Genomic DNA, 27,934 nt, shown 5'->3' with positions numbered 1-27,934 from the left:
ATTCAGTTGAAAGTGGTATGTATTTTTGAATTCTCCGAATGGCTATATGATTTCGTTTTCCATTTTCGTTGAAAACGCATGAAGTCTGCGAAAATATTTTCAGTAAACACACAAAATTCCAAAGACAATTTTAAAGACATTGAAATGAAGCGAGCACTTTGCTAGCAACTGACTTTGACCCGAATTTTCCGTAAAAGTGGAATCAAAAATTTTCCAATCCGGTGGCAGATATACAGGGTGAGTCACCAAACGTTAGCACCTGAAATATCTTTGTTGTTTCTAAAGATACGTAAAATATGGTAAGGACAAAGTTGAATGGTACAATGGGGCTGACACGATGCAAAAAAAAAAAATTTATTTTTATGTCATTTTTTTGGAGATATCAAGGTCACCTTGACTTTTTTAAATGGAACCACCCTTTTTTAAACAACTACAATGATAGTCGCTTTCATTAGGAATTCAGTGACTATAATTAGTCCAAGGTCATTCAAGGTCAAGGACAGAACGGGTAACCCGGGGGCGCCCCGGTGGTAATATAGATCGTAGAGAAACGTACGACCACCAAATGTTGGTCCACGAAGTCTGCAGCGTCTCCGTGCGTGTCTTTTGTCGATCGGCGATAAAATTGTTAGTAATCCTTGACAGGAAGCACACGAAACAGGCGAAACGCAGTCTGGATAGAGAGCAACAGCGCAGGTGCACGCCTCGAAACCGCATACCCGTTATAACGTTCATTGTTCGCGTTTTCGCACGTGTGTCGCAGGCGAGCGACGCAGCGCACCGCGACGCGAGATTAACGCGCGCTCAAATTTTATGGCTCGATCCTTTCACGAATATTACGATGGTCGATAACGTGAAAGCGAATGGAATTTCCGTGAAAAAGGAAAGCTGAATGCGGGCTACGCTCTGTTTGGAAGATAACGCGGCTCAACGCTCGGCCCCCCCCGGAATTCATTTGCCCGGTTTTGTTCGCCGACGCTGGTTTTTAGTCGGCCAAAAATGATTTGCGATGTCTGATAGCGACCGGTAATATTGATAAGGTGACGTCGAATTTTTTTTCAATTTCGAACCGGGTGCAATAGTGCACCGACCGTTCCTACATGCGATCAATGCAAGATTGCCGTGTGACCGATTGGAGTGGACGTGACGAATTGCGAAATTTTTATTAAAAAATATCATACATAAAATTTTACCTATAAAATACTATGTAATTCTTCCAGGCTGTACTATGCTACTTTTTAAATTACAAGTCTGTGGTATTAATATTATATACGAGCATAATGTAGGTACATTAATAGCCTCGGTAAATTTTATCATTTCCAGAGATTAAATTATTTAAGAATTGTCTGTCTCATTCGCACAGTAGGAGCTCCATTATTTCTTGTTAGATTGTTGTCGGAAAATACTGCAAACTGGTCTTAGAAATTTTGATATGCAACTTCCAATCAAGTTTGATCAACTCAAGTTTAATCTACTCCTAATTAATATTAATATTATGTGAGGACGTTTTTACTGATCGGCTTGTTGTTATTTGTATTTTGCAGAGTGCAACGTCCCCCGGCGCCAGCAACGATGGCCTCACGAAACAACAATTGGAGCTCATCCAGCAGATTATGCAACAGACTCAACAACAGCAACAGCAGCAGCAACAGCAAACATCCGCGCAACAGCAACAGCAACAACAACGCACCACAGCGACTGCGACAGTCACAACACAAATTCAAAAATCGCAAAAACCGTCCGTCAAGCCCACAATCTCGTCCAGCAGCGTCTCCAGCAGTTCTGGGAGCTCGAGTGCGACCAACAGCGCCAGATCCAGCCCGAAACCGAAGGTCTGGAGTCATGTTCAAGTGAGTAATAGCTTCCAATTCATTAATTAACTCAATCCCCAACGATTTCACTCCGCGAACCACTTTTTACGTCGTGAAACAGTTAAACGAACTCGAGAAATTTTAAACATTAATATTTCTCTAAAATTCTCTCAAAGAAATCCTACTCTATAGTAATTAATATTGAGTGTTTAATGGAAACACCTACCTAAATATGTAAATGAGCTATTTTGCGAAAAATTAATCTCGGTATAGTAAGTCTAGTTTTGCAAGTGTAAAAAACAAATTTTAGAGTAACAGATTATTTCGGCTGGTTAGTAATAATTAGACTGCGGATTTTATACAATTATGGCAAAAATTAGCAGATCAAATGCGAACCAGTAAATATATGTAAAGAATTTAAAAATACTGTTTTACCACTTTAAAAACTGAAATTGTAAAAAAAAATATAAATATTGTAAGAAATAAGTGAAAAATTTTTATTTTGCATAAATATCCGCAGTCTAGTAATAACACTGATCATGTGTATGGGTCATTATCAAGCAAACAATTTACCATTAATATTTCCAAAGGGGGTCGCTTCCTTTTGTCAATATTTATTAAATTAAGGATGAACTTTTTAAATTTGAGAAATATTTGGAGTTTGAAGTTTGAAAATGATTGGGCGCATTACCTGATGTCCCATTACTTCAACTCGCGTGAAGGAATCCTGTCTCACAATATAGGGTACAAATCATGTCAAATCGGATGTTTGTAAACATGAATACACGTTGACAACTCGTACTGTTGACGCAAGAAATACAATCGGCAAACATTGACGTTGTTGCCGCAAGGAGCTCGGCTCCTAACCACCTAAACATATGAACCGCGCGGCTCTTATGTTAACTTAATCGATCTAATAGTAGTTACTCAGTCTGCCCAACGGACAAATTATTTACGATTAGCTCCAATCTAACCGTAAGAACAATAAACGGACCAGCGCCGCGCGTTTCTGAAAATATACAGAATGTGTTTCTTCCTTTACGTTTCTCGGTTGATTGATGAAGTCGAGCCGGCGAACACGAAGCTGCAGTTTCAACAAACCTGGCCGTCAGAAAAGGTTCATTAAAAAATAAAGATCTTCGGAAATCGGAAATTCTGTGGAAATTACAATTTGTTACAAAACTGTCGGTTCGATTGAAATGTGTCTAGTATTATCCATATTTAAATTTTAGCTGCAGAATTTTTTAGTTTAAGATCGAACATAACACTTTATGCTAGACATTCTTAAGAGGACCAGGAAAAATTCAACGGTGATGTTGAATTGGGATCGGTAGACTCGTCTGGTCATGGCCAGCCAATTCTACTTCTTGTGAATAATGGAACACGCGAACTTGAAACTCAATTTCCTCGAAAACCGAGCGTCAATTAAAAAAATTTTATTCGTTCCTTCTTACTTATTTTCACAAATAGAATCACCCCGCTTACAACTCCCTTGCTGCGACACCCTTTCATGCTTGCAATTGAACGAATGTACACTACGGGTCGTTTACGTTCACGATTAATTTCTTTACTGGGCTTTCAAAAATCTAAAATAATTCTGGAATACCTATTGAAGCATTTTAATACATAATCGTTGCACGGTCGAATGTTCAAAGTATTAATGCGGAAACCAAATATTGGAAAGAACAGAATTCAAGAGTGAAATTTCGCTCGGGACCTTAAACCACTCCTGGATGGAGTGGGGTTAACCCCCACGCCGGGTGAATGTTTGTCAGAATAAGTACTTCTATTTCCAAATGTGCATAAATACATATATAGAACACTCCCATAACGGAGTCAGATGTTGGTGGTTTCGTCGAGGCGAAGCACGCAGGAACGAAACAAGGCTCTCGAATTCCGTCGCGTTGATTATTTCGCCCCTCGCCACCCCCCGAAAGTCTGGTAGAATCCATTCGTTCACGAATTCCTGGCCAATTACGGTTCCCGGGGTTCTACGTCGCTACCGCAGTTCGTCTTTGAGCGGTAACGACGATTCCAGCGATTTCTTCGGCCCCACCCCCGCACACCTGCTCGACCGTACAACCCCCCTAGGTTCTCTCTATCGGCAAAGATCTCATACATATTAATGGCGATCCGATCGATTTCAAGCTGCGCTCGCTTCTTGCTCTGTTTAGGGACACCGGCGTTTCGGCGCATAAGCCCTTCCGCCGCCCACAATGGTTATTATGCCATTAACGTAATGAAGTTAGGCGGCGGTAAAGGTTCCGATGGTTGGCCGCCGGGTCATTCCAGATACGAAGAACGTGATAAAATAGTAGCCGGCCGGATGGGTATTCCGATGGCGATCCTTGCATATGTTTGTTGGTTAATTGTTCGTCGCGAGCGGCGCGTGACGCGAATTAATAAACAATGCGAGCGGCGATCCGCGCTGCGGTCGACCGTCTAGCACGTGACATTTTTTTCGAAACAAGTTGCCGACACTGTGTCGGAATTATTTCGCTTCGAGGGTGGTTTTAACTTGCGTTTCGTTTAGAAGTATCATTAAAAGAGAATTTAAGAATGTAGATGTACTATTTACACTCTACTAAAATTATTAAAGACACGCAGAATCTTCTAGTTGATTTCTGCTGCTTGATAAAGAAAATATTTTGCATATAGATCCGCAGACTATTAATTACTCAATGCCCCCTGAACCACCCGTCCTGAGACACCTTGTGTTAACGCTTTACTACTAACTTTTAACCATAAGGAATATTTAATATTTTTTCAATGGAAGTTTTCATAGGGCTTCACAGTCCTTTAAATTACGGATGTAACGTACGATGCATATGACAAAATGCATACATTGACAAACATTCATTCGGTATACAATTGTTAAATCGAACTAAATTTCTCTAAAAATTTCAATTACATAGATTCGTCACCTAGACCACTGACCCGCGACGCAGCGGGACGTTAAAGGGGGTACTAGGAAATACGGGGCTAGGGGGTTGGTAGAGGGTTGTTAGGGGGTTGCCAGGGGGCTTGTAGAAGGAACGGCCGCGTGGATTTGTCGTTGACACGTCGTGTGAATGGGGCCCGGTTAAACCGAGCGTGTAAAGCTCGAAACGTTGCATGACTGCCGCGACTATTCCGCCGTTAGTGTGCCGGGGGTGGCGGGTAACTCACAAGAGAGAGAGAGAGAGGAAGAGAGAGAGAGAGAGAGAGAATGACCCGAATACCGATGCGCTCGTCCCCCTCTTGCGGAAAAGCATTATTCGCGGCGAAAAGTCCGCCTGCCGGAACGTCGACCGAGGACACGTCGTTACCTTCGTAATTTGCGAGCAACGTTGCTCCTGTTTGCTCTTTCACTTTCCGTCGACCGATCGCCTAATCTCCCAGACCGGTTGCTTTAAATCATCGTCTCTCTCTCTCTCTCTCTCTCTCTCTCTCTCTCTCTCTCTCTCTCTCTCTCGCTCTCCCCCGTCCCCCTACGTTTGTCTCTCCGCGGCTATTTCGGGCGGAATTGGAGCGCGCGACTCGTCCGCGCGTTTTTCCAATTACTTACGATCGATTCGGACCCCGAGTAGCAATTTATGCCGGGCTGGTTTCTGAAATGTTCAATATCGGCCGGCTGCGATTTGTCGATGAAAAAATACGGAATGATACCGACATTTTTGCGCCGCGGCCGCCGCCTGTCTCCCGGGGACGGATCGCAAACTTCTGAACTGATTGAAAGCGTAATTACTGGACCGCTGCTGGATCTCTGTGCGAAATCAAAATGGCATCGATTAGATGAATCGGAAGCTAAACACGAATTTATTTTCTCTCCCAAATAATTTCTGTGTCAGCTGGAAACAATGTAGCAGCGTCTTTTCAAATTTTTCTGGTGTTTGCACTGGCTTGGATTTCGCCGACCTATGTTTGTCTAGTAATTACGAATGTAATTTATTTAGGCCGTTTTGGAGATTATGTTGTAAAATATAGGAAAATTTATTTTCTTTTGTACCGTGTATTTCGTAGTCTACTTGATAAATATTGTTATTAGACTACAGAAGCGTATAAAAATTTCGATTTACATAGATCAATTTAAAAGGTGATTTCCTATCCAAAATCAGTGATTTGTCATTAACTCACAATTGTATCTTTCACTTAATAAATTTATTGAACGTGTCCTAAAAAGTGCATACAAGGAAAAAGCAAACGTGCAAAAAGTAATAATAAAATATGTATAACTACATAGTCCAAAGAATAATAGAGTGACAAATTTATAACGATTAAAACTAACCAACTGCCTTGCGTTCTGCTTAAATTTTAAATGTACAGAACAAGAATAAATATTGTTGACCAACAGTGTACGCTCAGCGAAGTTCCTTTTCGAAAATGTATCTGTCCCATGAAATTTTAAAGGGACATCGTTCCGAGAGTTGCGTTGCGCGCGAGAAAATCGTACTCTCTCGTAAAACGAACCGCAATAAAAAAAAAAGTGCTGCCTATTTTATTATTGGGATTTATACAAATGTCTTTATGGCTAATGCTTATTTCGAGATAGTCGTAAATACAGAGCTTAGAGCCGCCGTGTGGACCAAGTGGCCGTTTCATACGTAACGGACGTATTCTTTTTAAATGCTACCATATTTTTCCCTTTTATGTCGCCGCGCGAAATGAAAATACACGAAATTCTGAGCGTATTGATTTAAAGAGTTATTCGTCGGAATGATGATTCCGGTTTTACTACGGTTACCGACTTTCAATTCCGGTCACGTTCCCGTGACAAATAAACGTTTTAACGACATAATTCGTCTCGCAATTTTAATTCCGGATGGACAAAAATGTCGACCGAGGTCAACCAACCCAAGTTATACCGGGGAGTATGTCTCTGGGTTCAAACTGTTAAAAAATTTTTACGTTCGGGCCCTTTTTTGGAAAAGTGAACACGCACAAGCTTTGAACTATGAATTATTTCAGTTTTCAGCATTTGTAACAAAGATTAACACTTCACTAAATATCCTGAAAATTTGATGGTTGCAGCAGATTCTGCAAAAACCGACCGCGAAACGGCTGCAAATATACAAAGGGACACGAATTAGTTGGTACAGCCTAGATATTCCAAAAAAGGGCAGGAAAAATCGAGGGACGATGGTAATCTCTCTGTGATCCCGAATTCCAATTCCATGAATCCCGGACGGCGGGTTTCCCTGACACAATTCCGGGCACAATGACCCGCAAAAGTGTAGGAAGAGAGTGAGAGAGGCAGAAACAAGATCGAATCAGAAATGATTTGCAATCACAAGTAACCCGCTCCGGCGCCTTTCCCCCATTCGGATTCCAAAAGGCACCTGCCCCGGCTCTTTTGAATCGCGGTGGCGCACAGCTGCGAACCTAACTCCTGGACGCCGAGGAATATTAATAAAGAACCCGGGGGCCGAGGGGAGCAGTCGTTCGAAAATTATTCCGTCGCCTTCTCTCCGACCGTGGCTGGCGCAGGCGGGTGTGCCTGTTCCTGGATTATCTTAAATCGTTCCCCGAACGAGACCTCCGAGAGTTCGACGATTTCCAATCGATACCGGGCAATAACAGTTACAAAGTCTCGCGAACGACCGCCACTCCCGAGCCCCAGCACTTGCGTGCAGACGTTCGACTATCGCTCGGCCATCTTCATTAACTCGAATACCTTCGGTAGCCAGGCTTTCGCTCGCCTACTCGCCGGGAACCATGAACGCGGTGCCTGTGACAGAAGTTCGGCGAATCGGCGCGCCAGGAATCGAAATTATACGGGCCGGTAAGAAAAACACGACCAGTGTTTCGCTCGGAATTCAGTTCGAGTTCGGAACTGTTTATGCATTTGTTGCAGATCGCTGCGGAGGTGGAATTGAAACTCTTCTGGCTCGGGAAAGTTGAGGAACGTTTCGCAGGGAAAGTACTTTCTGTTAGGTGCAGACATTAGTTCGTGAATCGAACAGTTAGGGAATTGTAGGCTTTCCTTTTAATTCGTATACAAATTTTCTAAAATTTACGGCTCTGAATGGGAATATCCCCTTAATTAAAACTCCATCTGATTAACATGGGAGGAATCCTTGGCTCCGCCAGAGGTTGGAGGATGGTTCGGACGAACGCAAACCGGAAGAGCCGCTCGGTCGGTCGCTAAGACGTCGCAAGAAGAATAGAGAGTGCAGCGGCGTTCGGGTGGCATTAATATGTATGCACGCCGGTCGGCCATAGCCAGGGGACAGGTCACGGGCTCTAGAAAGTTTCACTTGCAAATAGAGCGCCGGCAATAATAATAAATATTGCGGATTGCGGGTCGAAGACGTAGCGGCATAGTGAACGCGCGCCGAGCTCGTGCGCTCGAATAAACTTGAGGAACAAATCGGCTGCTGCAGGGTCGCTGGGCGCCGGCGCGGACGTCGTTTTACCTACCCGGCCATAAGATAGAGTTTGTAACGAGAGTATGGATTAAATTAATATGATCTGGTATGCGCTCTCGGATACGGCCTGGCATAGTAATGAAGGGATCGAGGGGATTCGGCCGGTACACCCGACGGTTTTATCTTTATGGAGCCGTCTTGGGGAAGTCGTATCCGACGACCCTTTCGGCCGCCACCAGTTTTCTGTTTGCTGCTAACTAGAAGCTCGTCGTCCGTCCAAATCCGTCTACGTTATTTCTGTTTTCTTCGGATTGGGTCATGCTAGACGGCAATTTACGATTTACGGCTCCGTCGACGCGTATGGCCGACAATTGTCGGCTTGGGAAACCCGGCTTAGCGAAAACCCCTTCGGTCAATTTTTCTTATCATTTTTTCAACAAGTTTTAGCATTCCAAGGGATAGATTTCAATCTTAACATCTGTGGTAATTTTGGTCGCGAGAAAAATTCTTTAACGTCACCAAAGTCGATCGAATTTGAAGTATCGTGCACTTTGTCATCTTGAGAATAGTTATCTTTTTTCTTTGCTGTGTCGAGTTTCAGTAAGATGTTGTTGAATGTAAGAGTAGGAATTGAAAGTGAGAATTTAAATTCAAATAGAAATATTTTGGAATATATGTTACTCCTGTTTCAGTTTATTCTATCACTTTTTCTGAGCTGTAGATGACCCAAGAAATATTTCTGCGTAAAATTCAGCGGAAATGTTCGTTAAACAGAAATCGAGTGAAATGTTCTGGTAGAACAGTTTGCGATTTAGAAGTTGGTACAAAGGAGGACTGAACGGTTTGAAAATCCTCCTCGTCGTAGAATGTAACGCCACGTTTTTTGATACATTAAACAGAGGCATGGTGTTTCTACAGTGTAGAAGACTGTTGAATCGTAGAAATTAAATTATCGTACGGGGAAAAGTGCGCAGCTTTTCATGTCTTCGAGAAAAGAGGTACGCAAAGCACACACTTAACAAGTCTCCCCGCAATAGCTGGGAACAATTGTAGTTCTAAAACATCCTTTCTGCAGCACGCGTCGAGTTTATTCAGTGGCAAAATGCAGTCAGCTGCGAATGAACTGTAACTTTATACATACGTACGTACGTACGTTTTACGAGAGTCTGCGCGCGGGCCTCGAGTGCATAAAAATTCCGAGGAAATCGTCAAGCCGACGGAGCACGTCGGTGCACGCCAATCTCACTGGAAATCTTCCTCGGTTTCGATTGGAACGCTATATTAACACTTCTGATAAAAAAAAGAATAATTATTTCCTTCGAAAGTTTTAAAAATCACAGATTCAGAGAATCCTTTCTATTATTTCGTCACCTGAATTGCTTCGAAGTCGATGCTGTGTCAAGGTAGAGTATTTCTGAACTTGAAATCGCCAATATACGCGAAATAAATTTTGTAAGCGTTACTAGAATAGCTCATGTTCGATTCATTGTTGGAGTATCTCCAAAATATCACTAGCAAGTTAGTTTCAAATTTAAATTGATTTATAGGATCTGTTTCGAAGACAGATGTCTCGGGGCAACTGCGTATGTAGTTCGCGCGAGATCTAATTCGCTGAACTACTCGTCTATTTATTGTTTCAAGATTGCCCACTCCTTCCAATTTGCTTCTGTGGTATAATCACCAAGGAGATACGTACTAATTCTGAATTCAAGCAGCATCTTGTTCTCTGTAACTATTATTAGGTAATGTTATAGTTTCAGTGAATTACAACTTATTCGGTGGCAGGCGCGCGAGAACGAAACGGGGAAACTGGCGTGAATAAGAATTACGGCGAGCAGTTACGTTCGCGGTTCTACGCGCGAGGAAACAGAAAGAGAATAGTAGAGGCGTCTCCGCGTTTCGGTCGTTTGCGCTGTCGTAAGTTTCTGTCGTTGGTCGCGGGGGCTAACCTCTGCCAACCTCTCGGCCCTTTTATACGGCGCGATAGTTTCATCGCGAAACTGCCACCGTTCACATCTGTTGCCTTTCCCATTACCGCGCGGACATACATACACCAGACCGTTTTGCCGGCCGGTAAACTCGAGGAGAGCTCTCCCCTTCTCTCTCTCTCTCTCTCTCTCTCTCTCTCTCTCTCTCTCTCTCTCTCTCTCTGGCTCTCTCAATTCCGCCATCTCTCTTACACCGTCACAGTGAAAGAACTCCCACGCGCTCCTGTCACGCAGGATGTTTCGACCGAACGAATTGCTCTGCTCCTAGATTGGTCTGTCGCGCACTGTCGATTTCGCACGTCGATTTTGCACAGGCTGGCTCACCAGCTAGTGCTCATTTCAACTTGACTAGATCTGTAACACTTAAATTTACACGACCCATCGTCACTCTTCCCCTACCACTCGATGCATCGAGGTCGGCGGAACCTTATCTCGGTGGACAAGGAAAATGAATAAACCTGCGGAAAGGAGGTGGATGTGCTTCGAAGAGGCCCCGCGAATGTAAAAGGTAATCAAAAAATTTCAAATTCTGTAATTTTTATCTTACCTTTTCAAAGATGGCACCGCTGGATTGTTGAGATTCTTCTGATCAAAACGAGTCCAAACACGACTAGGTTTGTGGTTGTAACGTAATGTTATACAATGACAGAATTAAGAACATACGTATTATTGCTATATGTGAGATCTATAAAAGTAGATCGATTTATGTTGTGTTTGGACTCATTTTAATCGGGAGAATCTCAGCAATCCACTCGTACCGTATTCAAGAAGGTGAGACAAAAATTTTAAAAAAGTTTAAATAAAAAAAAATTAAAGATGTGAATGAAAACGATGGTTACCATCCTTGCATGAACTGTTAAGTTAGAAAATTGCAAATTTACTCTTCGTCTGAGACTCTTCGTCAAAAAATAAGACACATTCGTACTGTCTTCCCTACTAAAAATCATAGACTGAGAACGAGATCCATCACAATGTCCAACTTGAAAGACAAGTTACACAGACACCTCTCCAGCTTCTTGAGAGTATCCGAAAAATCAGAAACCGAAGAAGATGCCCGAAGAAAACCGAAAGATGCCCGACACTAACATCCCCGACCACGACACGGCAATTATTCCCAGCGCCGATAAATTCCGCGGCTCCTCTGCGAATTCGCAATGGCGAATTCACGGTGGCTACGTGTCGGCAACCAGGAGCCCCGTTTGAATACTAACGGTCCTCCGGTGACCCAGAGAAAGAATGTAGGGCCGGTACGAGCGGCATTAGCATGTTCGTTTCGGTTTAAAATTTAAATCTCCGCGATGAATCGCGGAAGAGGCATCGCCGGATTTGCCCGGAAGCGTACCAGGTCTCTTTAAAGTCTTCGTCTGTTCCGACGAAGATGGAACGAAGAGGATCCAGAGGCGAGACAGGGACAATCGAACAAAACCAAGAGAAGAGAGAGCGAAAGGTTAACAAAGAAGAAAAAAAGCAAAGAAGACGCGAAGAGAGCAGCTGCCAGTCCCGATTTTCGAGTTTACGATGATAAAATTCGAAAAGGAGAGCGCACATTTTTCAAGGCCAGTCGATCTTCCAACGTACCGAGGGCACATGGGGCGCGCTGGCCACGCGATTGGTCAACGACCGAGATTTTTCATTCGGAAGATCGCGGATGGAACGAGGATTGGTCATCCTGGTGGTCCAGGGTGGTCTCTTTGGCTTAAAGAGCGAGAAAGATGGAACAGGACTTGCTGGGGGTCTACGGAGATTCACTGGGGGTCCGCACAGGGGTGGAACAGCAGGAGAAATTCTTTCGTCTAAGGGTGCACGTGACACTGGTCTGACCGGGTCTTAACTGTGAGAAGATACGTTTGCCGAGGGAACGCGTCTAAGCACCCCGAAGGAGTTTAGGCACCCTGTCCCACTGGTGTCTTCCTCGTTGCTGGAGGTAAGCCACCCCTTTCACCCTTCACGACGGAGTGGGTTATTTAAAGGGAACGCGATCAGTTTTACTTCCTGTCCGGCGAACAATTGCGCCTTTCTGGATGGTCGGGAATTGTGTCACACGTACCGCACCGACTCTGACCCCCTGCGATTGTTAGCAATGTTGGTTAAGGGGGTAGTCACGTGTAAATCTTCCAATTTTCAAGAAGTTTCGTCAGAGTTACATTTTCTTCTCTAATTGATTTAGCTACTCTTTCGTCGTACAGAACAATTTTTTATACAGTTTTCATTACTTGTTTATTCGTTGTATATTGCTTAATAATAATTAATGAATAGTGTATTTTAAAAATTGGCAAAATGGCGATTGCTGAAATCGTTACAGCTTTGTCACCTGGATGGATTTCAGTACAACATTTTTGGGAAGGTACTCTGAATATTTCATAATTTAAAAAAATACAAATTACAAGGACGATTTTTTTCACCAGTCTACGCGAGACTGCTCCCTAATCGTGAAACATCGACCGGGCTCTCTTGGCAACGCGGACCGTCGCGATCGAATTTAGAGCGACGCGGAACGACACCGACTATTTTCAGGAGTTTCTATAGATGTTCCGCCACCATACCGTTATTTATAAAGCCTCTGTCATCGACTGATGCTCGAGACCTAAGTGCGCCGCTTTCAGACGGCCGTCTCCTTTCTCTTGAACCCTTTGACTGCGGTGTTCGCTGGTTTAGAGCTGTAAGCGTTTTACCGCGCGATAGTCGTAATGCTATCGCAGCGACTGACTAAGTTAATCCACAATTATCGCGGCAGTTCAAGCGTGAATTCCATTGTTCGGAACAAGAAGACATCGAAATGTCTCTAGATGTTTATCGCCCGGGCTTTTCAGTCTAATGTCACAGTTTAGAGGCTAGACCACTTTGACTATCGAAAAATGTGTTGGTTTCGAGAATTTTTTTAACGATAATTAACAAGCGAAAAATTACGGGTTTTGACGATGATATTAACCTAACTCTTAACTTTATTCTCAATTTTTGCCAAAACTATATATTTAAAAATGGCAGAGTTATTCGCCGTTTTTGGAAAGGGGTTTTATTGGCACGTCGATGGCTGGCTGCCATTACAAAAATTCAAAAACGTCCGCAATATGTTTTTTATTCTCAAAGTGAAAGGTGTTATCTAAGATATGGGAGTTTCTCGATATCTGAAATATGTTTTGAATAGTAGATGTTTAAAATTCCGTTCGCCTGATAAAATTTCGATCGATTCGAGGTCCTCGGGTGTTGTTTCCCGTTTCCCTCGTCCCAGGCAGCTAATTAATTTCTGAAGTTGTGGGTGGGGGGGCATCGTGGGCCGACAAAGAAGCGTCGGCACAGGATTGCCGAAGCGGAAGCCGGCTGCTTCTTCGATCGATTGTCCAAGGAAAGGGTGCCGGTGTACACGGGGAATGATCGTTAATGGAAGATGTAATTGGAAAATACTTGGCGCGCCTCCGTTCAATTCGCTTCCTTGTTTGTTTGCGATACCGTGCCAAGCCGCAGCGAGTTATTGCAAGAATCCTGCTACTACCCGCCGCCATAATCCTGCACGCTCTATAAACTTCCTGTTCCTGCCTCGTCCTCGGGTATCGTACCCCGCACGCTTTTACGTCGTCCTTCTGAACAGGATCGATCGACGAGGACCGGACGCCTGACAGCCGATCCGCCTCGCGAAATATGTGCTCCTCATACCCGGCGAAAAAAATATTGTTTCCTTCCGACGGAGGAGTCCTGAGATAAACCATCGGCCATCCCGTACCCCTCGTGCTTTCAATATTTCTCTTTCGCCGGATCGATGGTGAGGAACGTTCCTTTTTACTCGCCTCGAGGATTTCTGTCAAACGTGGATTCACCATTCTGTAAATTATTCGGCACTGTACCTATCGTATATTAAAGGTATCTGGTTATTTTTGTCCGATAAAAATTATTTTCACCGTGACACATCCTTGAACAAGGGAATATACTCCATTACTAATAAATAAATATACCACTCTGACTCGTACAAACTGTTTCACGTTTCGTCAATAATTAATTATTAAACAAACTGTTTGCGTTCTATACAGCACCGAATATTTCTCTGCCTCTGGTGAAAAAATATCCAGCAGTGACGTCAATACAGTAATTAAAAATATTTCATTTATTCACGGAAGTTTTGCTTGCAAACACGATTCGCGCTCCTCTCTCTCTCTCTCTCTCTTTCTCTCACGGAATTTCTCAGTCGGGGTACGCGCGTGATCGATGAGCTTGTTGAATAAAAATTTTCGTTCGAGACCTCTGATTCGAAGCACCTTCGGTAAATTCGGGTAGATCAATTAACGTGATGGAAGTTACTAATACAGTCGGAATGTTTTACTGTTACCAGTCGGCGAACGGGAACATAGCGTCGGATCGGAAGAGGGGGGATCATGCGAAACGAACCGCTGTTAAAACTTGCATGATTTTATTTTCGTATCTCTGCTGGATAATTACATTCCCCCGGAATCGAATGCTGCTGCGAAATAAAGAAGGGTTCTCTGTCTAATTAACGAGTAAAATGTTCAAAGTGCTTCCATAAATAAACCAGAGGAAATAGTTTCCAATTCTGGCCAACGAAAATCGTTAAAAATTCGATGCCTTGCTGCGTTGAAACTTGCATGATCTCTTGTTTTGAATAACGGTACCACGTAGCCACCAGACAAACGAATTTTATTCATGCATCGAAGAATGCATTGACGTAAATAGTGTGCTTTACAGATATAATATTCTATTGTGAATTCAAAAAAATTAATACAACTGGGTGCAGATCATGTTCAGTTTTTTCTTTATTTTGTTTCCTGCTCTCATCATTCATTAGCACATACCCTCGCACAACGCGAACGAACAACTGTTTAAAGAAAAACTATACATAAGTACTTCATGTAGCAATAACTGTACAATCTCTGTAAAGAATTTCTTGTACATTTACTTCCACATACAATCTTTTTTAAGTAGTGTTCTAACCGCAGGATACGCGGTCTATTGTATCACTTCTACGTTTCACGAAATGTCGAAAACAATGCAATCATTCTATACAGTTTTTATCGCATCCAGCCAATAAACGGGCTAATTTTGGTTTAACCTTCAACCTTTGCTCGGCACACCATAAAACGTATTTACAATGTACGTAGTTAGATGGCGCTGGCCGAATAATCGATGGCAGCATTAATAATGCCATTGTGTTACGATGTGCATTACCCCTCGAAAATATTTGATCGCTCGTTTGGCGAATAACGCTCTCGACTGTTTAGCAAACGAATTGCAAATAGATGCTCGAGCTTTTACGTGCTCGAAGCTCACCTACGCAGCAAAAGGGAAATGCGAAAACAGCAATCAGAAAGTGGCCCATTATTTCCTTTCTCTCTTACGTGCTCAATGTCCTCGTACTTCAGAATGCACGTGCAAATGCGCCTCAGAAATTGTACGAAATATCATGCAGTGTTCATCGATTTCCGTTTCGCGGTCGAAACGAACCAAATGAATTAGGTTCAAAAGTCCTCCCCTTGACATCGATACGGCTCCATACGATTATTATTTTTTGAAATCGCTAACGTCGCTTAACACGCTCAGTTTTAATGGTCGAGGATGCGCTGCTACGTTGCACGACGTTACACCTAAGAACCTTCATTTTCACGGTGACGTACAAGAGATGTCGATAAATATCGATCTCGAAGAAATGGATTGAAAAATCCGCGAAAGAAAATACCCAAGTAATCGTTTGAACGGATCTAGTCGTGTCTTCCGTGAAGTCATCAGAAGCCAGCGATGTCCAAGGGTCGAATACACGTGAAACAAGGATCTATAGTTGAAGCATAACCGAAAGAACCCCATTGTCCTCTGGCTTCCAGCATCCTTCGAATCGATACGTCCGCGTCCCGGTGATCGAATATTCGCGTTTCGCGTGGGCCGTGAAAAAATGACAGGCCTCAAAGTCGAGGCACTTCGTCATCGTGGCAACGAGACTCCCCGGGGGCCTTCTATTTCGCCTGTCGTTCCTGAAAGCTGCCACCCCCGCTGCCAACGCGACCCCGTGTTCCACGGGTTGCCGATCTCTCTCGCCTCGTATTTATGTTCTTGAGAGCAACCTGCCAATTAGTTCCTACCCTTGCCCGGCTGTTATGCACACTTTGAACAACTAGAGACACGGCTGGTACTTGCAATTGGATACCAGTATTCACTTTCAAGAGTATTCTCGACGTGCTTTGTAGCCCACGTGCGACTCGCCCCGCTTTACCTCCTTTACCCCCTCACCTTTACCCCCTCTGTCTTTGCCACTTCCGTCTCCTGTCTCGTGACGGCCTCTCTTCCCAATTATATATCCGTCTCTGAAGATCGTTTTCTCTTTGGATATCTCCCACCCTCCCCCGTCCCTGGACCCACCCCCCGGAATATCCAACGGCCCGCGAGAAATCGACTCGCCCCCTCTCGAACATCCCTTTCGCAAAGCCGCAAAATCATTTCTCTGTCGGCTTGGATCCGTAATTGGCGGAAGACAATGGGGGCCAAACAGAGAATCCCGCTCCGAATCGGGGGACGATAATCACACCCCCAACCCCCATCCCCACCGCCAGCGAATTGGCCGACCCCGAATTATTGTGATCGACTCGCGTAAGCTCGCGACCCTCACGCTCGTAATGACCCCGCCGCTGCGTGTTCACGGGATTAGACGAACTCTCTGGCTCGGGTATAGTAATCGCGGATCCCCGATTGTCGGCGGACTCTTCGACAAGCCTGGAGAATGACTATCGTAGGATTCTTTATCACCGTGTTATATTAGGTCGTCCCATGAGTTCGCGACGTTTACTCTTGTACCATTCAAATTCTGAAAATAAAATATGTGATCACCCTTTCATTCCACAACCTCTTCTGACCTTTTTGGCGATGACATCATACCGTCACTGTAAAATTTCTGCGGTTTTTCATTGAAATACTTTTCAACGGTGAATAATATAAATATATCCAAAGCACGAACTTATGGGACGAACTAATGTAACATTTTAATCGTCACAGACTCCAAGATGCTTGAAATTCTTACTGAGATCTAGAAATTAATAGAAGACACGTGTACTTGGGAAACTTCCCCAGGTTCCTTCGGTGATTCCAGCATAGTGATCGCGACACAGGCGATCTTCGGCGAGCAGCGCAAACACATCGTCGATCGGTATACGAGTCCGCGTTTCCAGCGTCGCATAAACTCGCGTCCGCTCGTCGGGGAATGAAATTACCATGGGTTCGTCCGGATAAAAAGCAGCCGCGTATCGCCGGGACGCGATCAATAAATTTAACCAATTCGGAGCGGCGCTTTATGGACTCGTTATACGACTAGTATCGTAATTATCTCCATTCCGAATTTATACGCGGCGGTGGAACGCGCGCGCGCACTCGCCGAGATCCTTTAATCTTGTCGCTCGCTCGCGCGTCGGGGCAACTGCAACACGCGCGTGTCCTCGCGTTATTAACCCTCGGCATGAAATACTCGCCCCTCGAACGAAGAATTTTACCCTGAATAATCGGCAAGCTTACCGAACGATCGGGCCGACTAGAACAATAGCTCGATTTTCAAGCAGACAGATTTGTTCGGAACATTTTTACTCCCGTTAATTACGCCGCTTAACGTTTGTCGCTTCGCTCGCTCGTTCGTCGAATGCTTGTGCGAGTTTAGGGTACTGCGGGCTTGGAGAATTTCAGATTAATCAGTTGATTAACATTCGTTGGCACGAGGTGGATAATTTCAAAATGTTTAAAACATATGGCTGAGGATTCTTTCCTAGATTGTTGAACAGCAACTTCGATGATGAGCCAACAACCTCAGTAACGTGATCTAATAATGTCGTTTAGAATTATTATATAAAAACAAAAGACTTCCGAGCTTCCTTTTGTCAGGCTGCAATTATTGACAATCCAGTTATAACCCTTTGCACTCGAAGCTATGTTGACTCCAAAACGAAACATTTCCCTTCTATATATATTTGTTTCATGTTAGACATACGAAAATGGTGGAATTTGCTCGTACGATACTGAAATGTTTAGTGATTCAAGAAATACAAACGGTGGTGCACAAAATATTTCGAATAACGATATAGCAATTCGAGTGCTAAGGGTTAATAGGCTCCCAGTAGAAAAATGTTCGGTGACACGAGTGTCCCATAATCGTGATTGGGTTAACGCGCACGATTCCTTTATAATTCAGTGATTTACTGTCGCAGATGTATCGAACTCGATGCTATCGAGTCCAGCTTCCAGTTCCATTCGAGAATCGTTGGCCCGAATCGATTAATAAAGAAGGACGCTTGGTCGGGCTCCCTTTTCTCCCTCGATTTTCTTCCATCCCCATTTCACTTTCTCTTCCCTTTCGCTCGTCCCGTTTCCCCCTTGCAACCCCTTCGCATCGAGACTCCGAAGCTCGTCCTGCTTGACTTTCTCCGTCCCCGTCTCGCTCTCTCTCTTTCTATTTTCTTTTCTATCTCGAATACACACGCTTGCACACGAAGGTGGGGAGGAAAGAAGAGAGCGAGAAAGAGATAAAAAGATAGTCTACCTCGTCCCATTGAACGAACCCGCGTTTCCAGCGTGTGTAACTTACAATCGCGTTATCCCGGTCGGACTTTTACAACCGCACATGGCAGAAGAATCGGTCATGAACCAAGGGTGTGTAGAGAGGGATGCAATGAAGAGAAGAGAGAGAGAGAGAGAGAGAGAGTAGGGAGGGGGGTGGAGCAGCACGGAAACTGGGTCGAGGCGTACTGACGTCAATTTTTTGAAATGATGTTATCGGCCCTCGCGTCTCTCCTGCTCTTTTCGCGAGGTTTTTTAAAATCGTTACCGACAGGACTGCTCCGAGGGACCGCACAAAAGGAAACACGAGCCACGGCAATCGTGTTTTGCGTTTATTATGATGATCGTTAGGAAGCCATGGGCAAGCGTACCGTGCCCGAACCCTGTTACACTTTTAATTACATCTGAAAAAGCCTCAAACGTTTCCACGAAGCCTTTGGTCGTGAATGAAATTGGATGCCATATACCGCGAGCTTGACATTTTTTTTTCTGTTGATCACGTTGTACCGTGTCTTGTCAAGCAACGCACCGTCGAATAATTATACACAGACTGCTGATACCATTGCATGGGTATTTCTTAACTACTATGTACAAACCGTCTGTGCGACTGCTGTCAATTATCATTGATCTCTATCTCAATTGTGACGACAGTAACAAATGCGACAGTGCTTACAGGTTGATTTTATCGAAAGCGAAGCATCGGATGAACACTTTTTTTTTTAGATTCATTTTTCCACGTAGAATTAAACGTCTGATTGTACCGACAGTTTCGAATAATATGTATGTGAAATAATTGCTGGTAAGAAAACACCGAACGCTGGTGGACCGAGGATTAGGCGAGCTGATTTTTCCGGTTCGAATTCGCGAATCATCTTTGGCGAGAGGGCTACCCTAATCTCGTTCCCAGTGATCGACAATCTCATTCCTTTTAAATCCTCCCGATTTTCCCTGGTCGCATCCTTTGCTCGGCGCGTAAACGGGTTAGACAGGGTGCAACAGAACGGATCCCCCGGGGACCGGTGTTGAAAAGGTGCTCGTTCGGACCGAAGGGTGGGTCAGAGGGGTGCAGAGGGTAGGTTCCAGTTCGTCCTACCCCTTTCGCGAAGTTCAGACGGGTAAATCTAATAATGCACGGCCCACGACACCCTGCGAAACGTCGCTGGCCGTACGGCGACAAGTGTCGGATGGGATTTCCGAGAGAACGAGAGGAGAACCAGACGGGAAAGAGAGAGGAGTGGGGGGAGAGGGAGAGAAAGAGAGATGGTACAGAGAGGGGGAGAGAGAAAAAAGAAGTTCGAAACGAACTGAATTTTTCGGAGCGTTCGAACGAGCTCTTTCCGGGGCTGGAAACAATGGAGGGCCCCGGTAACGAGCTTCCATTTTCGCGAGCGTTACACGGGCTAGAAACAAATGACCGGCAAAACAATGAACGCCGGAACGGAAGTTGCCCTGTAAAAGTAATTTAACCGGGCCGCGAAATTTTTGCGAAAGCGGGATTATTAAAGGTTATAATCCTCCTTAATAACCGCGGCACGCGGAACATTAAGCGCAAGTCGCACCGTACCGCGGATGTCCCCCAAACCATTTTTGCTATTCCATTGTTTCCGGCATTGACAGTGATATAAGTTGACGCCGGGAATCGGTCGAAACGAATCATTCTTCGCTACCATGCAACGTTTGCCACAATTTTTTATTCGAAAAACGTCGCTTTAATGTCAGGCATCTCTGCCGATGCGAGGTTACGTAAATTAATTTAGTGTTAGGATCTTCCAAGCTAATTTAATTCGCGAAATACTCTTGCAACAATTCAGTACTAGATTCGAGTTGAAGTGCTATTAAAAAGCAGTTTGTTTTTCCCTTTTTACTGTTATGATTATACATTTATGGTAAAAAGGACTTTAGGAAATATTTTAGAAACATTGTTACATTCTCTGCGATGTATTGAAATTATTGAAAGAAGAAATACATTTTTATTTGATTTCTGTTTTTTAGAGTGAATACTGATCATGTTTATTTTGTTAGTTATGATATTTCATTCTATTGTATCGATTTCATGCTTGACATAAACTTTCTCTCGGAACAATGTTGCGTTGATTAAGTGAACATGCTAATGGTATTATAGAACGTTAACGACTCCGTCGTTTCGAGAAGCGCCAGTTTACGCTACTAATTACTTGTGAACTGACTATTATATAGAAAACTAATAGAAATGAACAAGAATCGTTTCCAAGTATCACTGACGGGGTTAATTAGGATATTCCTATCCTGTTTCAGTTGCGTATGATGTAATCTATATAGACGGGTAATAGCAATCGCGACGTGTCGCAATTATAATTCTGTAATGTACCACCGTAACTAGAATTAATTCGGGCTAATGATTTTCAACGCGCAATAAAATGGAATGAGTGCGCGTTAGAAATGCATAATCGTTACGGATTTCGTATAAGTACTCGGGACATTGATAATGCACCTGATAATTAGTTGTTTTAATTAGTTTTGAATGGAAATTCGGCGGAAGTAATTAAATCGATTTGATAAATGCATTGCTCTCGTCGTGTTCTCATTATCACAATTTTTTCAGCTAGTTAACATATTTTTATATTATTACGTTTCAAAAATAATTACGAAATCGTACAAAGCAAGAAAAGTTGCAATGGCTGGCATGAATGAAATATTGCGAATAACATTAACATTTTAATTGCATTTTATTTATAACAGTAGCACCACTGTGAATGTAATTTTATAGCGGTAAATTTGCAGAAAAATTATTTATATTTGAAACGTGATATCGTATTTCGTATCATCGAATTAAATCTCAACGCGTTGAAACTAATACCCTCCTTTTCCCCCATTATATTTGACATGTGAGAAAATTTCTTTTTTATATGTCAATATTCCGAAATGAGAACGGAATTTTAATTATTTTTTTCACATTTCTATGGTCTTTATTTCTGCGTGGAATTTTTTAATAGCATAATTTTTACGCTGTGTTATATGTACGCACATTTTTAGTGACAACCTGCAGTTACTAATGTTTTTAAAACTCAATCTTTTGCAACGTTGGCTTTTTGTACCTCCAGTTGTAATTCCTGCTCTTTCCATTAATTGGTTATCACCTGGAATTTTTAATAAATAACTTGTTCTTATAAAAAATAACAGCTGATGTGAAAATAACAATAGTTCTTAATAGAAACAGATTAATGTTTCCGAGTAAGAACGTTAAAAGTATCAAAAGATTTTTTCTTAAAATATATGTCAGACAACATGAATGTGTGCAATAATTTCCCTGAAGAAAACTAACCATAGGAACAATTGTAAATAAAAAAAAGAACAAATAACGGAAAAAATATAAACAAACCGAAGACTACAAATTTTTCGTTATACGGTCGACAAGGGGTTCAAAAAATAAGTGTAACACGGGGTCAAATTTTCGGCCAATGATCAGCCATTCGCTTTAGCTAGAAGAAGAAGAAGAAGATTAGGCAAAAGACGAATGAACCCGCAGCCATCAGGAAGAGTCGCCGGCAGGTTTCTGGACACAATGAGAGAGAATCGAACGCGAGTTTTCGTCAACCCCTTCTCTTCCTGATGGTCGGCACCTTTTTCCCAAAGAAGACCCCCAGCAGGAACGAGAAACTGGGATGCTGACCGGTCCCCTTGGCTTCCTGAGAGCGGAAAAGAAACGGAAGGAAGACGATCCTCCGAGGGACGAGCAGCAATAATAGTCCGTGGGGGTCAAGCAAAGAGGGTAGGGGAAAAGGAGACCACCAGCGGCTCACCGCGATTTCGACAATTTGAACGCGAGTTAGTTGGCCAGCAATCATCACCTAGAGTGCAATACGAGATCCGCCGGAAGTGCGAGTGTCGGACCGACGAGAGCAAAGTTTCCTCGGGCCCAGAGAGGACCGGAGGAGTTACGAGCTTGATCGCGACCGTGACTCGTTGCCAGTTTCAGTGTGACTCTTGTAGCACCCTTGGACAGTCAACTATACCGTGCTTTTCCTCCTAATTTTGTATCGCATCGTTCGGGAGCTCGGCCATAGTAATCGAGAAACTGTGTCCTTTGGACTGCGAGTGCCTGACGAATTAAATCGACGAGAAGCTGAAATTCAGTAGTCGATATTACTGAGTCCTTTTTTTTCATCTGAATTAATTGCGAGTCATTCTTGAATCACAAGTGCCTATTAAATTGACGAGAAATCGGCAGAAATTTAGTGTAGACTGGTGTCGACCTGTAGAATTAAATCGGCAGAAAGTGTCAACAGCATCGCATAGATTGGGTTTCGAAGCATCGTTGTTCGCGTCGACCGGTAATTCTTCTTTCCGAATTCGGCGAGCCATTCGTCAACGGGACAAAGGCAGCGGGCAAACAATAGACACGTGGGCCCGCGACGAAATGTCCGGGATCTGCGTTACGGAATTCGCAGTACGACGATCGAACGTCGAAGCCCTATTTGGCAGGTGATTGATATGTTCGCCGTTTCCGCCGGGACTGGTCTTTTTCGCTCGCTGTTGGAGATACGCCTAAGGCCACGCACCGTGAACGTGACTTCGTTGTGATATGGATGGTTATAATCATGTCTGGTACAATCATCATCATCATCAGCAGCAGCAGCAGCGGCAGCAGCGGCGGCCGCACCAGCAACAACAACAGCAGCAGCATCATCTTCCCCATCAGCATCATGCGCATCTGGAGCAGCAGTACCAGCAACAGTATCAGCCGCAGCAGGGCCAGCAGTACAATCAGCAGCCCCATCAGCATCACGCGTATTATCAGTACCCGCAACAGTATCCGCCGGATTATCTATATCGGTTCTCGCTGCAGGTAAATCATGCTGTGGTGGAATGGTGTTTTCTTGAATTTAGGTGCCGACGATCGTGGCTGCGATCTTTTAACCATTTTGTCAATAACAAAAATTTATATATTTAGAGTGATAAATATTCTTTAGAACATGCAAAAATTAAGATTCTATCGCTTCCGGACGTTCGGAGGTTTCACACTGTGTCCGGAATCGGCAATGAATTGGTAGCTGTACATTTTTCAAACGGATTTCCCGAAAGATCTTACGAATGATCAATGGATATAGCGAAACTTCGAGATTTATTCGCGAAAGCAGCTTGGGCGAACAGAGTAACGAGACATTAAAAATGTTCTCCGCGGCAAGGTTCTACGCTAAAAGATCCTACGAGCGTTCCCGATAAGAGAAAACGGTAGTTCCGAGTCAGAAAGATCATTTATCACCGCAACAACGTGTCTCATGAAATACTGGGAACGGTTTTCGAGATCTACCATATATATTCCTTATCGGACGCGAATTAATCAAACTCAATGCGCAACGTTCGCCGGCGAATTTTGCAATGTTCGTTCGACAACCGCGTGTCGGGCCTCAGAGTAAATGAGCGAAGTATGGAAAGGCTGTCACAGATTGGCGGACATCGGTCGTGCGTCACGATACGAAACGATTTAATCGGGTCCTACGGTGCACGCGATTTAGACAAATGCGTCACGACTTAATAGAGATTCTCTTAAAATGAACATAGTTCCGAGTATGTTCGTTCGGTCGAGATCGTTCAGTGGGAAATTGCCCGAAATTGAATACCAACACTAAACATTTATCTAGGTAAATTCCTGGCATGTGAAATGTACAAGTATCTTCTAACACAAAATTCACAACAACTGAATACAGTGATTTCTTTCTATATGTCTCCAAAACCTGGATGATAAACGTCGCGGAATTATCCCCACTACCGCGGTGTATACACAACACGCCTCGGGTATGTCTCCTCGACGATATATGTCGCTGTCAAGACCCGTGTTATTGACATATATTGCGAATTTACTGTACCACAAAAACATGAAAAGACATTACAAAGATTATTACTAAATGTGTTCACTGTACAAAATTGTAGAAGTTTACAAAAGTTGCTCTTCTCAAAATCTTCTTTCTTCTATTATTATTATTATTATATTATGAACTCTTCAGAGACGACGTCTGTGCGCCGACTGACTAGTATTTTAAAATTTATTACACAAAATCATTCTTCACTTTCCAGACTTTGAAAATGGTAATGAAAAATATCAAAAAATCAGGTGTCGTTTCTAAAGGTTTAATCGCTCTAGTAGACATTTATGAAGACTAGCATGACAGTCAAAGTGTCAGAGAAAGTTAATTTACAAAGTTTTCAGCTCAATCGGCATCTTACCTCGCATCTTCTTCCTAAATAAACACTATCAGTTGAAACACCTTATATTTCGGAACTAGCGCAGCTAAATTAATAGTAATTATTATTTACGATTAATCAAGCTGCGTCGCGTAGCTCCGCCGGAATAAGAGGCGGGTCTTTGAAATATTGCCGCCTGAGCGGGATAACAGAAACTCTCTGGAGCCCGTGGGATCTCGGGTAAAGAGCACGGGGGTCCCGATTGCGGGGCGGGTCACGATTCAGAGTTCGGTATCCGATGTCGAGACGAAACACAACCAGGCGTGCCTTTATCTGACAGATAGCTACTGGCGGACTTGTACGTTACCTGGGCGAAATTATGCTTCCGTTATCCCCTATGGTCGTTCGGCTGCGTACCGGCGCGGCGGGCGGCAGCCTGTGCTTCTATCGCGAACCGACGTCATCCGCGAAGTTACGATTCCCGCCAGACCGGCAACCGAACGAACCAACGAACGGAATTTCCGTGCGAGATGGCTGCGTACCAACCGCGGCTGCTTTGTCCGGAATTTCTGACGAGCTCGAATCTCGGCGTGGCAGAACTTCGCGCGCGAAACGTGAAAAAAGGCAGGAAACAAAAATAAAAATTGGTACCTCGGGTCCTTCGATATCGTAAACGGCCGATTTCAAGCGGAAATGGTACACTAGGGTCTCTGATGACTTGAGCAAAATTTTTGTTCGATAATTGCGAATGTCAGGTTTGTTTAACTTCAACTGAAAACGCAGTTCTGGTGATAGTAGTAGGAAAATAAATGATAAGGCAAAGGGTTGCGTCTTTCTTTGACATCCGAGGGTAGACTTTCTGCAGCAACACGAGAAAAAGTCGAACGAAAGTTAAATCGTCGAAAGGGTTGCACCGGGGGCTAGAATTTTCCTTCGTTTTCCGATTGGAGCCGCGGCGGGTGCGTGCTCGACGGTCGGATCGATCTAAACGCGATCTCAACAAACGGGAAAATCCGATGAAAAGCTGGGGCTACGTCAAAGCTGGTATGGACAGGGCACACGCGGTCAGAATGTACACGTCATTGTTCCAAGCAGGCCTTTTGTCAGTGAACGAATTACTATTGCTGTTTAGCTCCCTCTCTCGGCCCCCTAACACCGTAACAGTTGCATCCATCGCGTAACATCAACCTGTCTACCCTTATCACGTCCCTTGCACACCCTTTCCACCCTTTTTCCGAGCTTTCTATGTTACTCGCGCGTGCTCGTCGTTCCGCGTTGGTTTGCTTTGCTTTCTTCGCCTCTACCAATCACTCTGGCCCTTCGCTCCCTTTCTCTCTTTCTCTCTTCTTTTTTCTCCCATTCCCCGGCCTCGTCGTCGTTCGTTTTATCGTTCCCTTTCAACTCCGCGTTTCATGATTTTATTTCGTTTCTTCCTGCAGACGCGACGCGGCGCAGCGCGGAAACACGCTCGTCGTCCTACGTTTTTCTAAACGTCCCGTTGCACCGGCCCGCGCTTAAACGCTCGGTCGATCCAGTGTTCCAGTATTCCCGGCGATTGTTTTATCCCGGCCGGCGTTTTTTCCTTGGCCGGATCTTTTCTTCCCGTTTTTACGCCCGTTTCGACCCTCTTCCGCTCGCGACGCGACGGATTCTTTGTCCCGTCGGACTTTGCCCATCGTTCTCTCGTTTCGCGACGCTTCCGCAGCTCGTGCCACGCGAAAACGTAATTGCGTACTTTTCCTGGACCCGGGACGCAAGAAACCCCGGACGGTCCACGGGAATGGTCACGCTGCTTCCCCGGTGTCCTGATTCCCTTCTTGCTCGCCGGTCCTCGGGTTCCCGACGAAAATCTACTTCGATCGGTTCGATCGCTCGCCCGAAACTTATTGCAGCTGCGAAATCTTAGAATGTTCGTACAACCTTTGACTACAGTTCACTCGAAATGACAATGCGAAATGAAGTGGAGGTTAACAATGCTTAACACCAGAACTGCCGAATGAGTCGAAATGACTTGCTCCTAATGTTTGCTCTTGGATGTATTGAAATTATGAATATGTTTTCACGAGAACATTTTTTAATAAACTTCTCTACCGAAGCAGATATTTAAACAGAACTGATACGACATCTAGACAAATGAAATTTTGTTGTTATTATAAGGCAATGCATGCCAGTTGCATTTAGTGCTCGGTAGTTATACTGTTAAATGGAAAGAACAATACAAATGGAACAAGTCACAAATGTTTGTATGAATGTACATTTTCATAGGCATATATCGAAAGAATTATTAGATAAAAATGATATGAAATTTACTTTGAATATACAAAAATGTTCCCAAGCTAGTGAGGATCTACAGCCTGGAAGAAATTAAAGGAGTCGAAAACATAATCGCTAGACTGCGGATTTTTCCCGCGTCAGTGACGAAAGATAGTTCATTTCCTTGATCGTTTTAATAGATTTGGAACAATGTATCGACATTCTTCGACGCGTTTAAACTGCTCAGTGTTATGAAATCTATCGCAGTGATTTCCTGTATTTTTGGCTGGTTCGCCCAGCAGTCGACGTGCATTATTAGGTGAGAACGCGTGTACGCGTGCCGGACGCCATTTCGCAGTGCTGGGTTCGCGTGCCGTGCAGCAAACCGCCACGAAAATGGCGCATTGATTATCTCGAGTCAGTTGTAACCAGTTTCGCGTGCGACGCTTAAACCCAGCGCGCACACCGGGAATCATTATTCGGTGCGCATCGGCTGTCGGTCGACCGGTTGTTTCGGTTTATCGTCGCCGAGCGGCAGTTCGCAAGAACGCAAATCGCCGCGCTGCGTTGTTGCTATTATTATTATTATTATCCCGGCAGCCGCTGGTATCGACATCAGGTGATTTCGATTTTTCCGATTGGCGCGAGCGGCCGCCGGATCCGACGGCAATATTTTCGCGCGGCGATATTGGGTCAACCGAGGTGACGGGAAACGCTCCCGCCATTCTCCGAACGATTGATGCGTGCATCGGTAATCTAATCATGGATTTATGACGGCGTTAATGCGCACCGACCGTTTTGAAACATTTCGTACCGCTCCGCGTATCATCGACTGCAGCTCGAG

The 27,934-nt window shown here is 44.0% G+C and overlaps 1 protein-coding gene and 1 long non-coding RNA gene across 9 annotated transcripts in view; both read left to right on the top strand.

Annotated features, from left to right (window-relative positions):
* Positions 1-27,934, top strand: part of LOC143354721 (uncharacterized) — a 597,645-nt gene that overhangs the window by 506,590 nt on the left and 63,121 nt on the right. The window lies entirely within an intron of this gene.
* Positions 1-27,934, top strand: part of LOC143354718 (uncharacterized) — a 575,799-nt gene that overhangs the window by 497,301 nt on the left and 50,564 nt on the right. For all 8 annotated transcript variants that reach the window (XM_076788975.1, XM_076788977.1, XM_076788976.1 and 5 more), the window contains one exon: positions 1,545-1,850. In XM_076788975.1, coding sequence (XP_076645090.1) covers positions 1,545-1,850 — 306 coding nt within the window. The remainder of the gene's footprint in view (positions 1-1,544; positions 1,851-27,934) is intronic.

The sequence above is a fragment of the Halictus rubicundus genome, chromosome 6 (assembly GCF_050948215.1).
Source record: "Halictus rubicundus isolate RS-2024b chromosome 6, iyHalRubi1_principal, whole genome shotgun sequence".
Taxonomy (NCBI): Eukaryota; Metazoa; Arthropoda; class Insecta; order Hymenoptera; family Halictidae; genus Halictus; species Halictus rubicundus.
The sequence above is the reverse complement of the archived record's forward strand: the minus strand, read 5'-3'. Positions and strand labels throughout refer to the sequence as shown.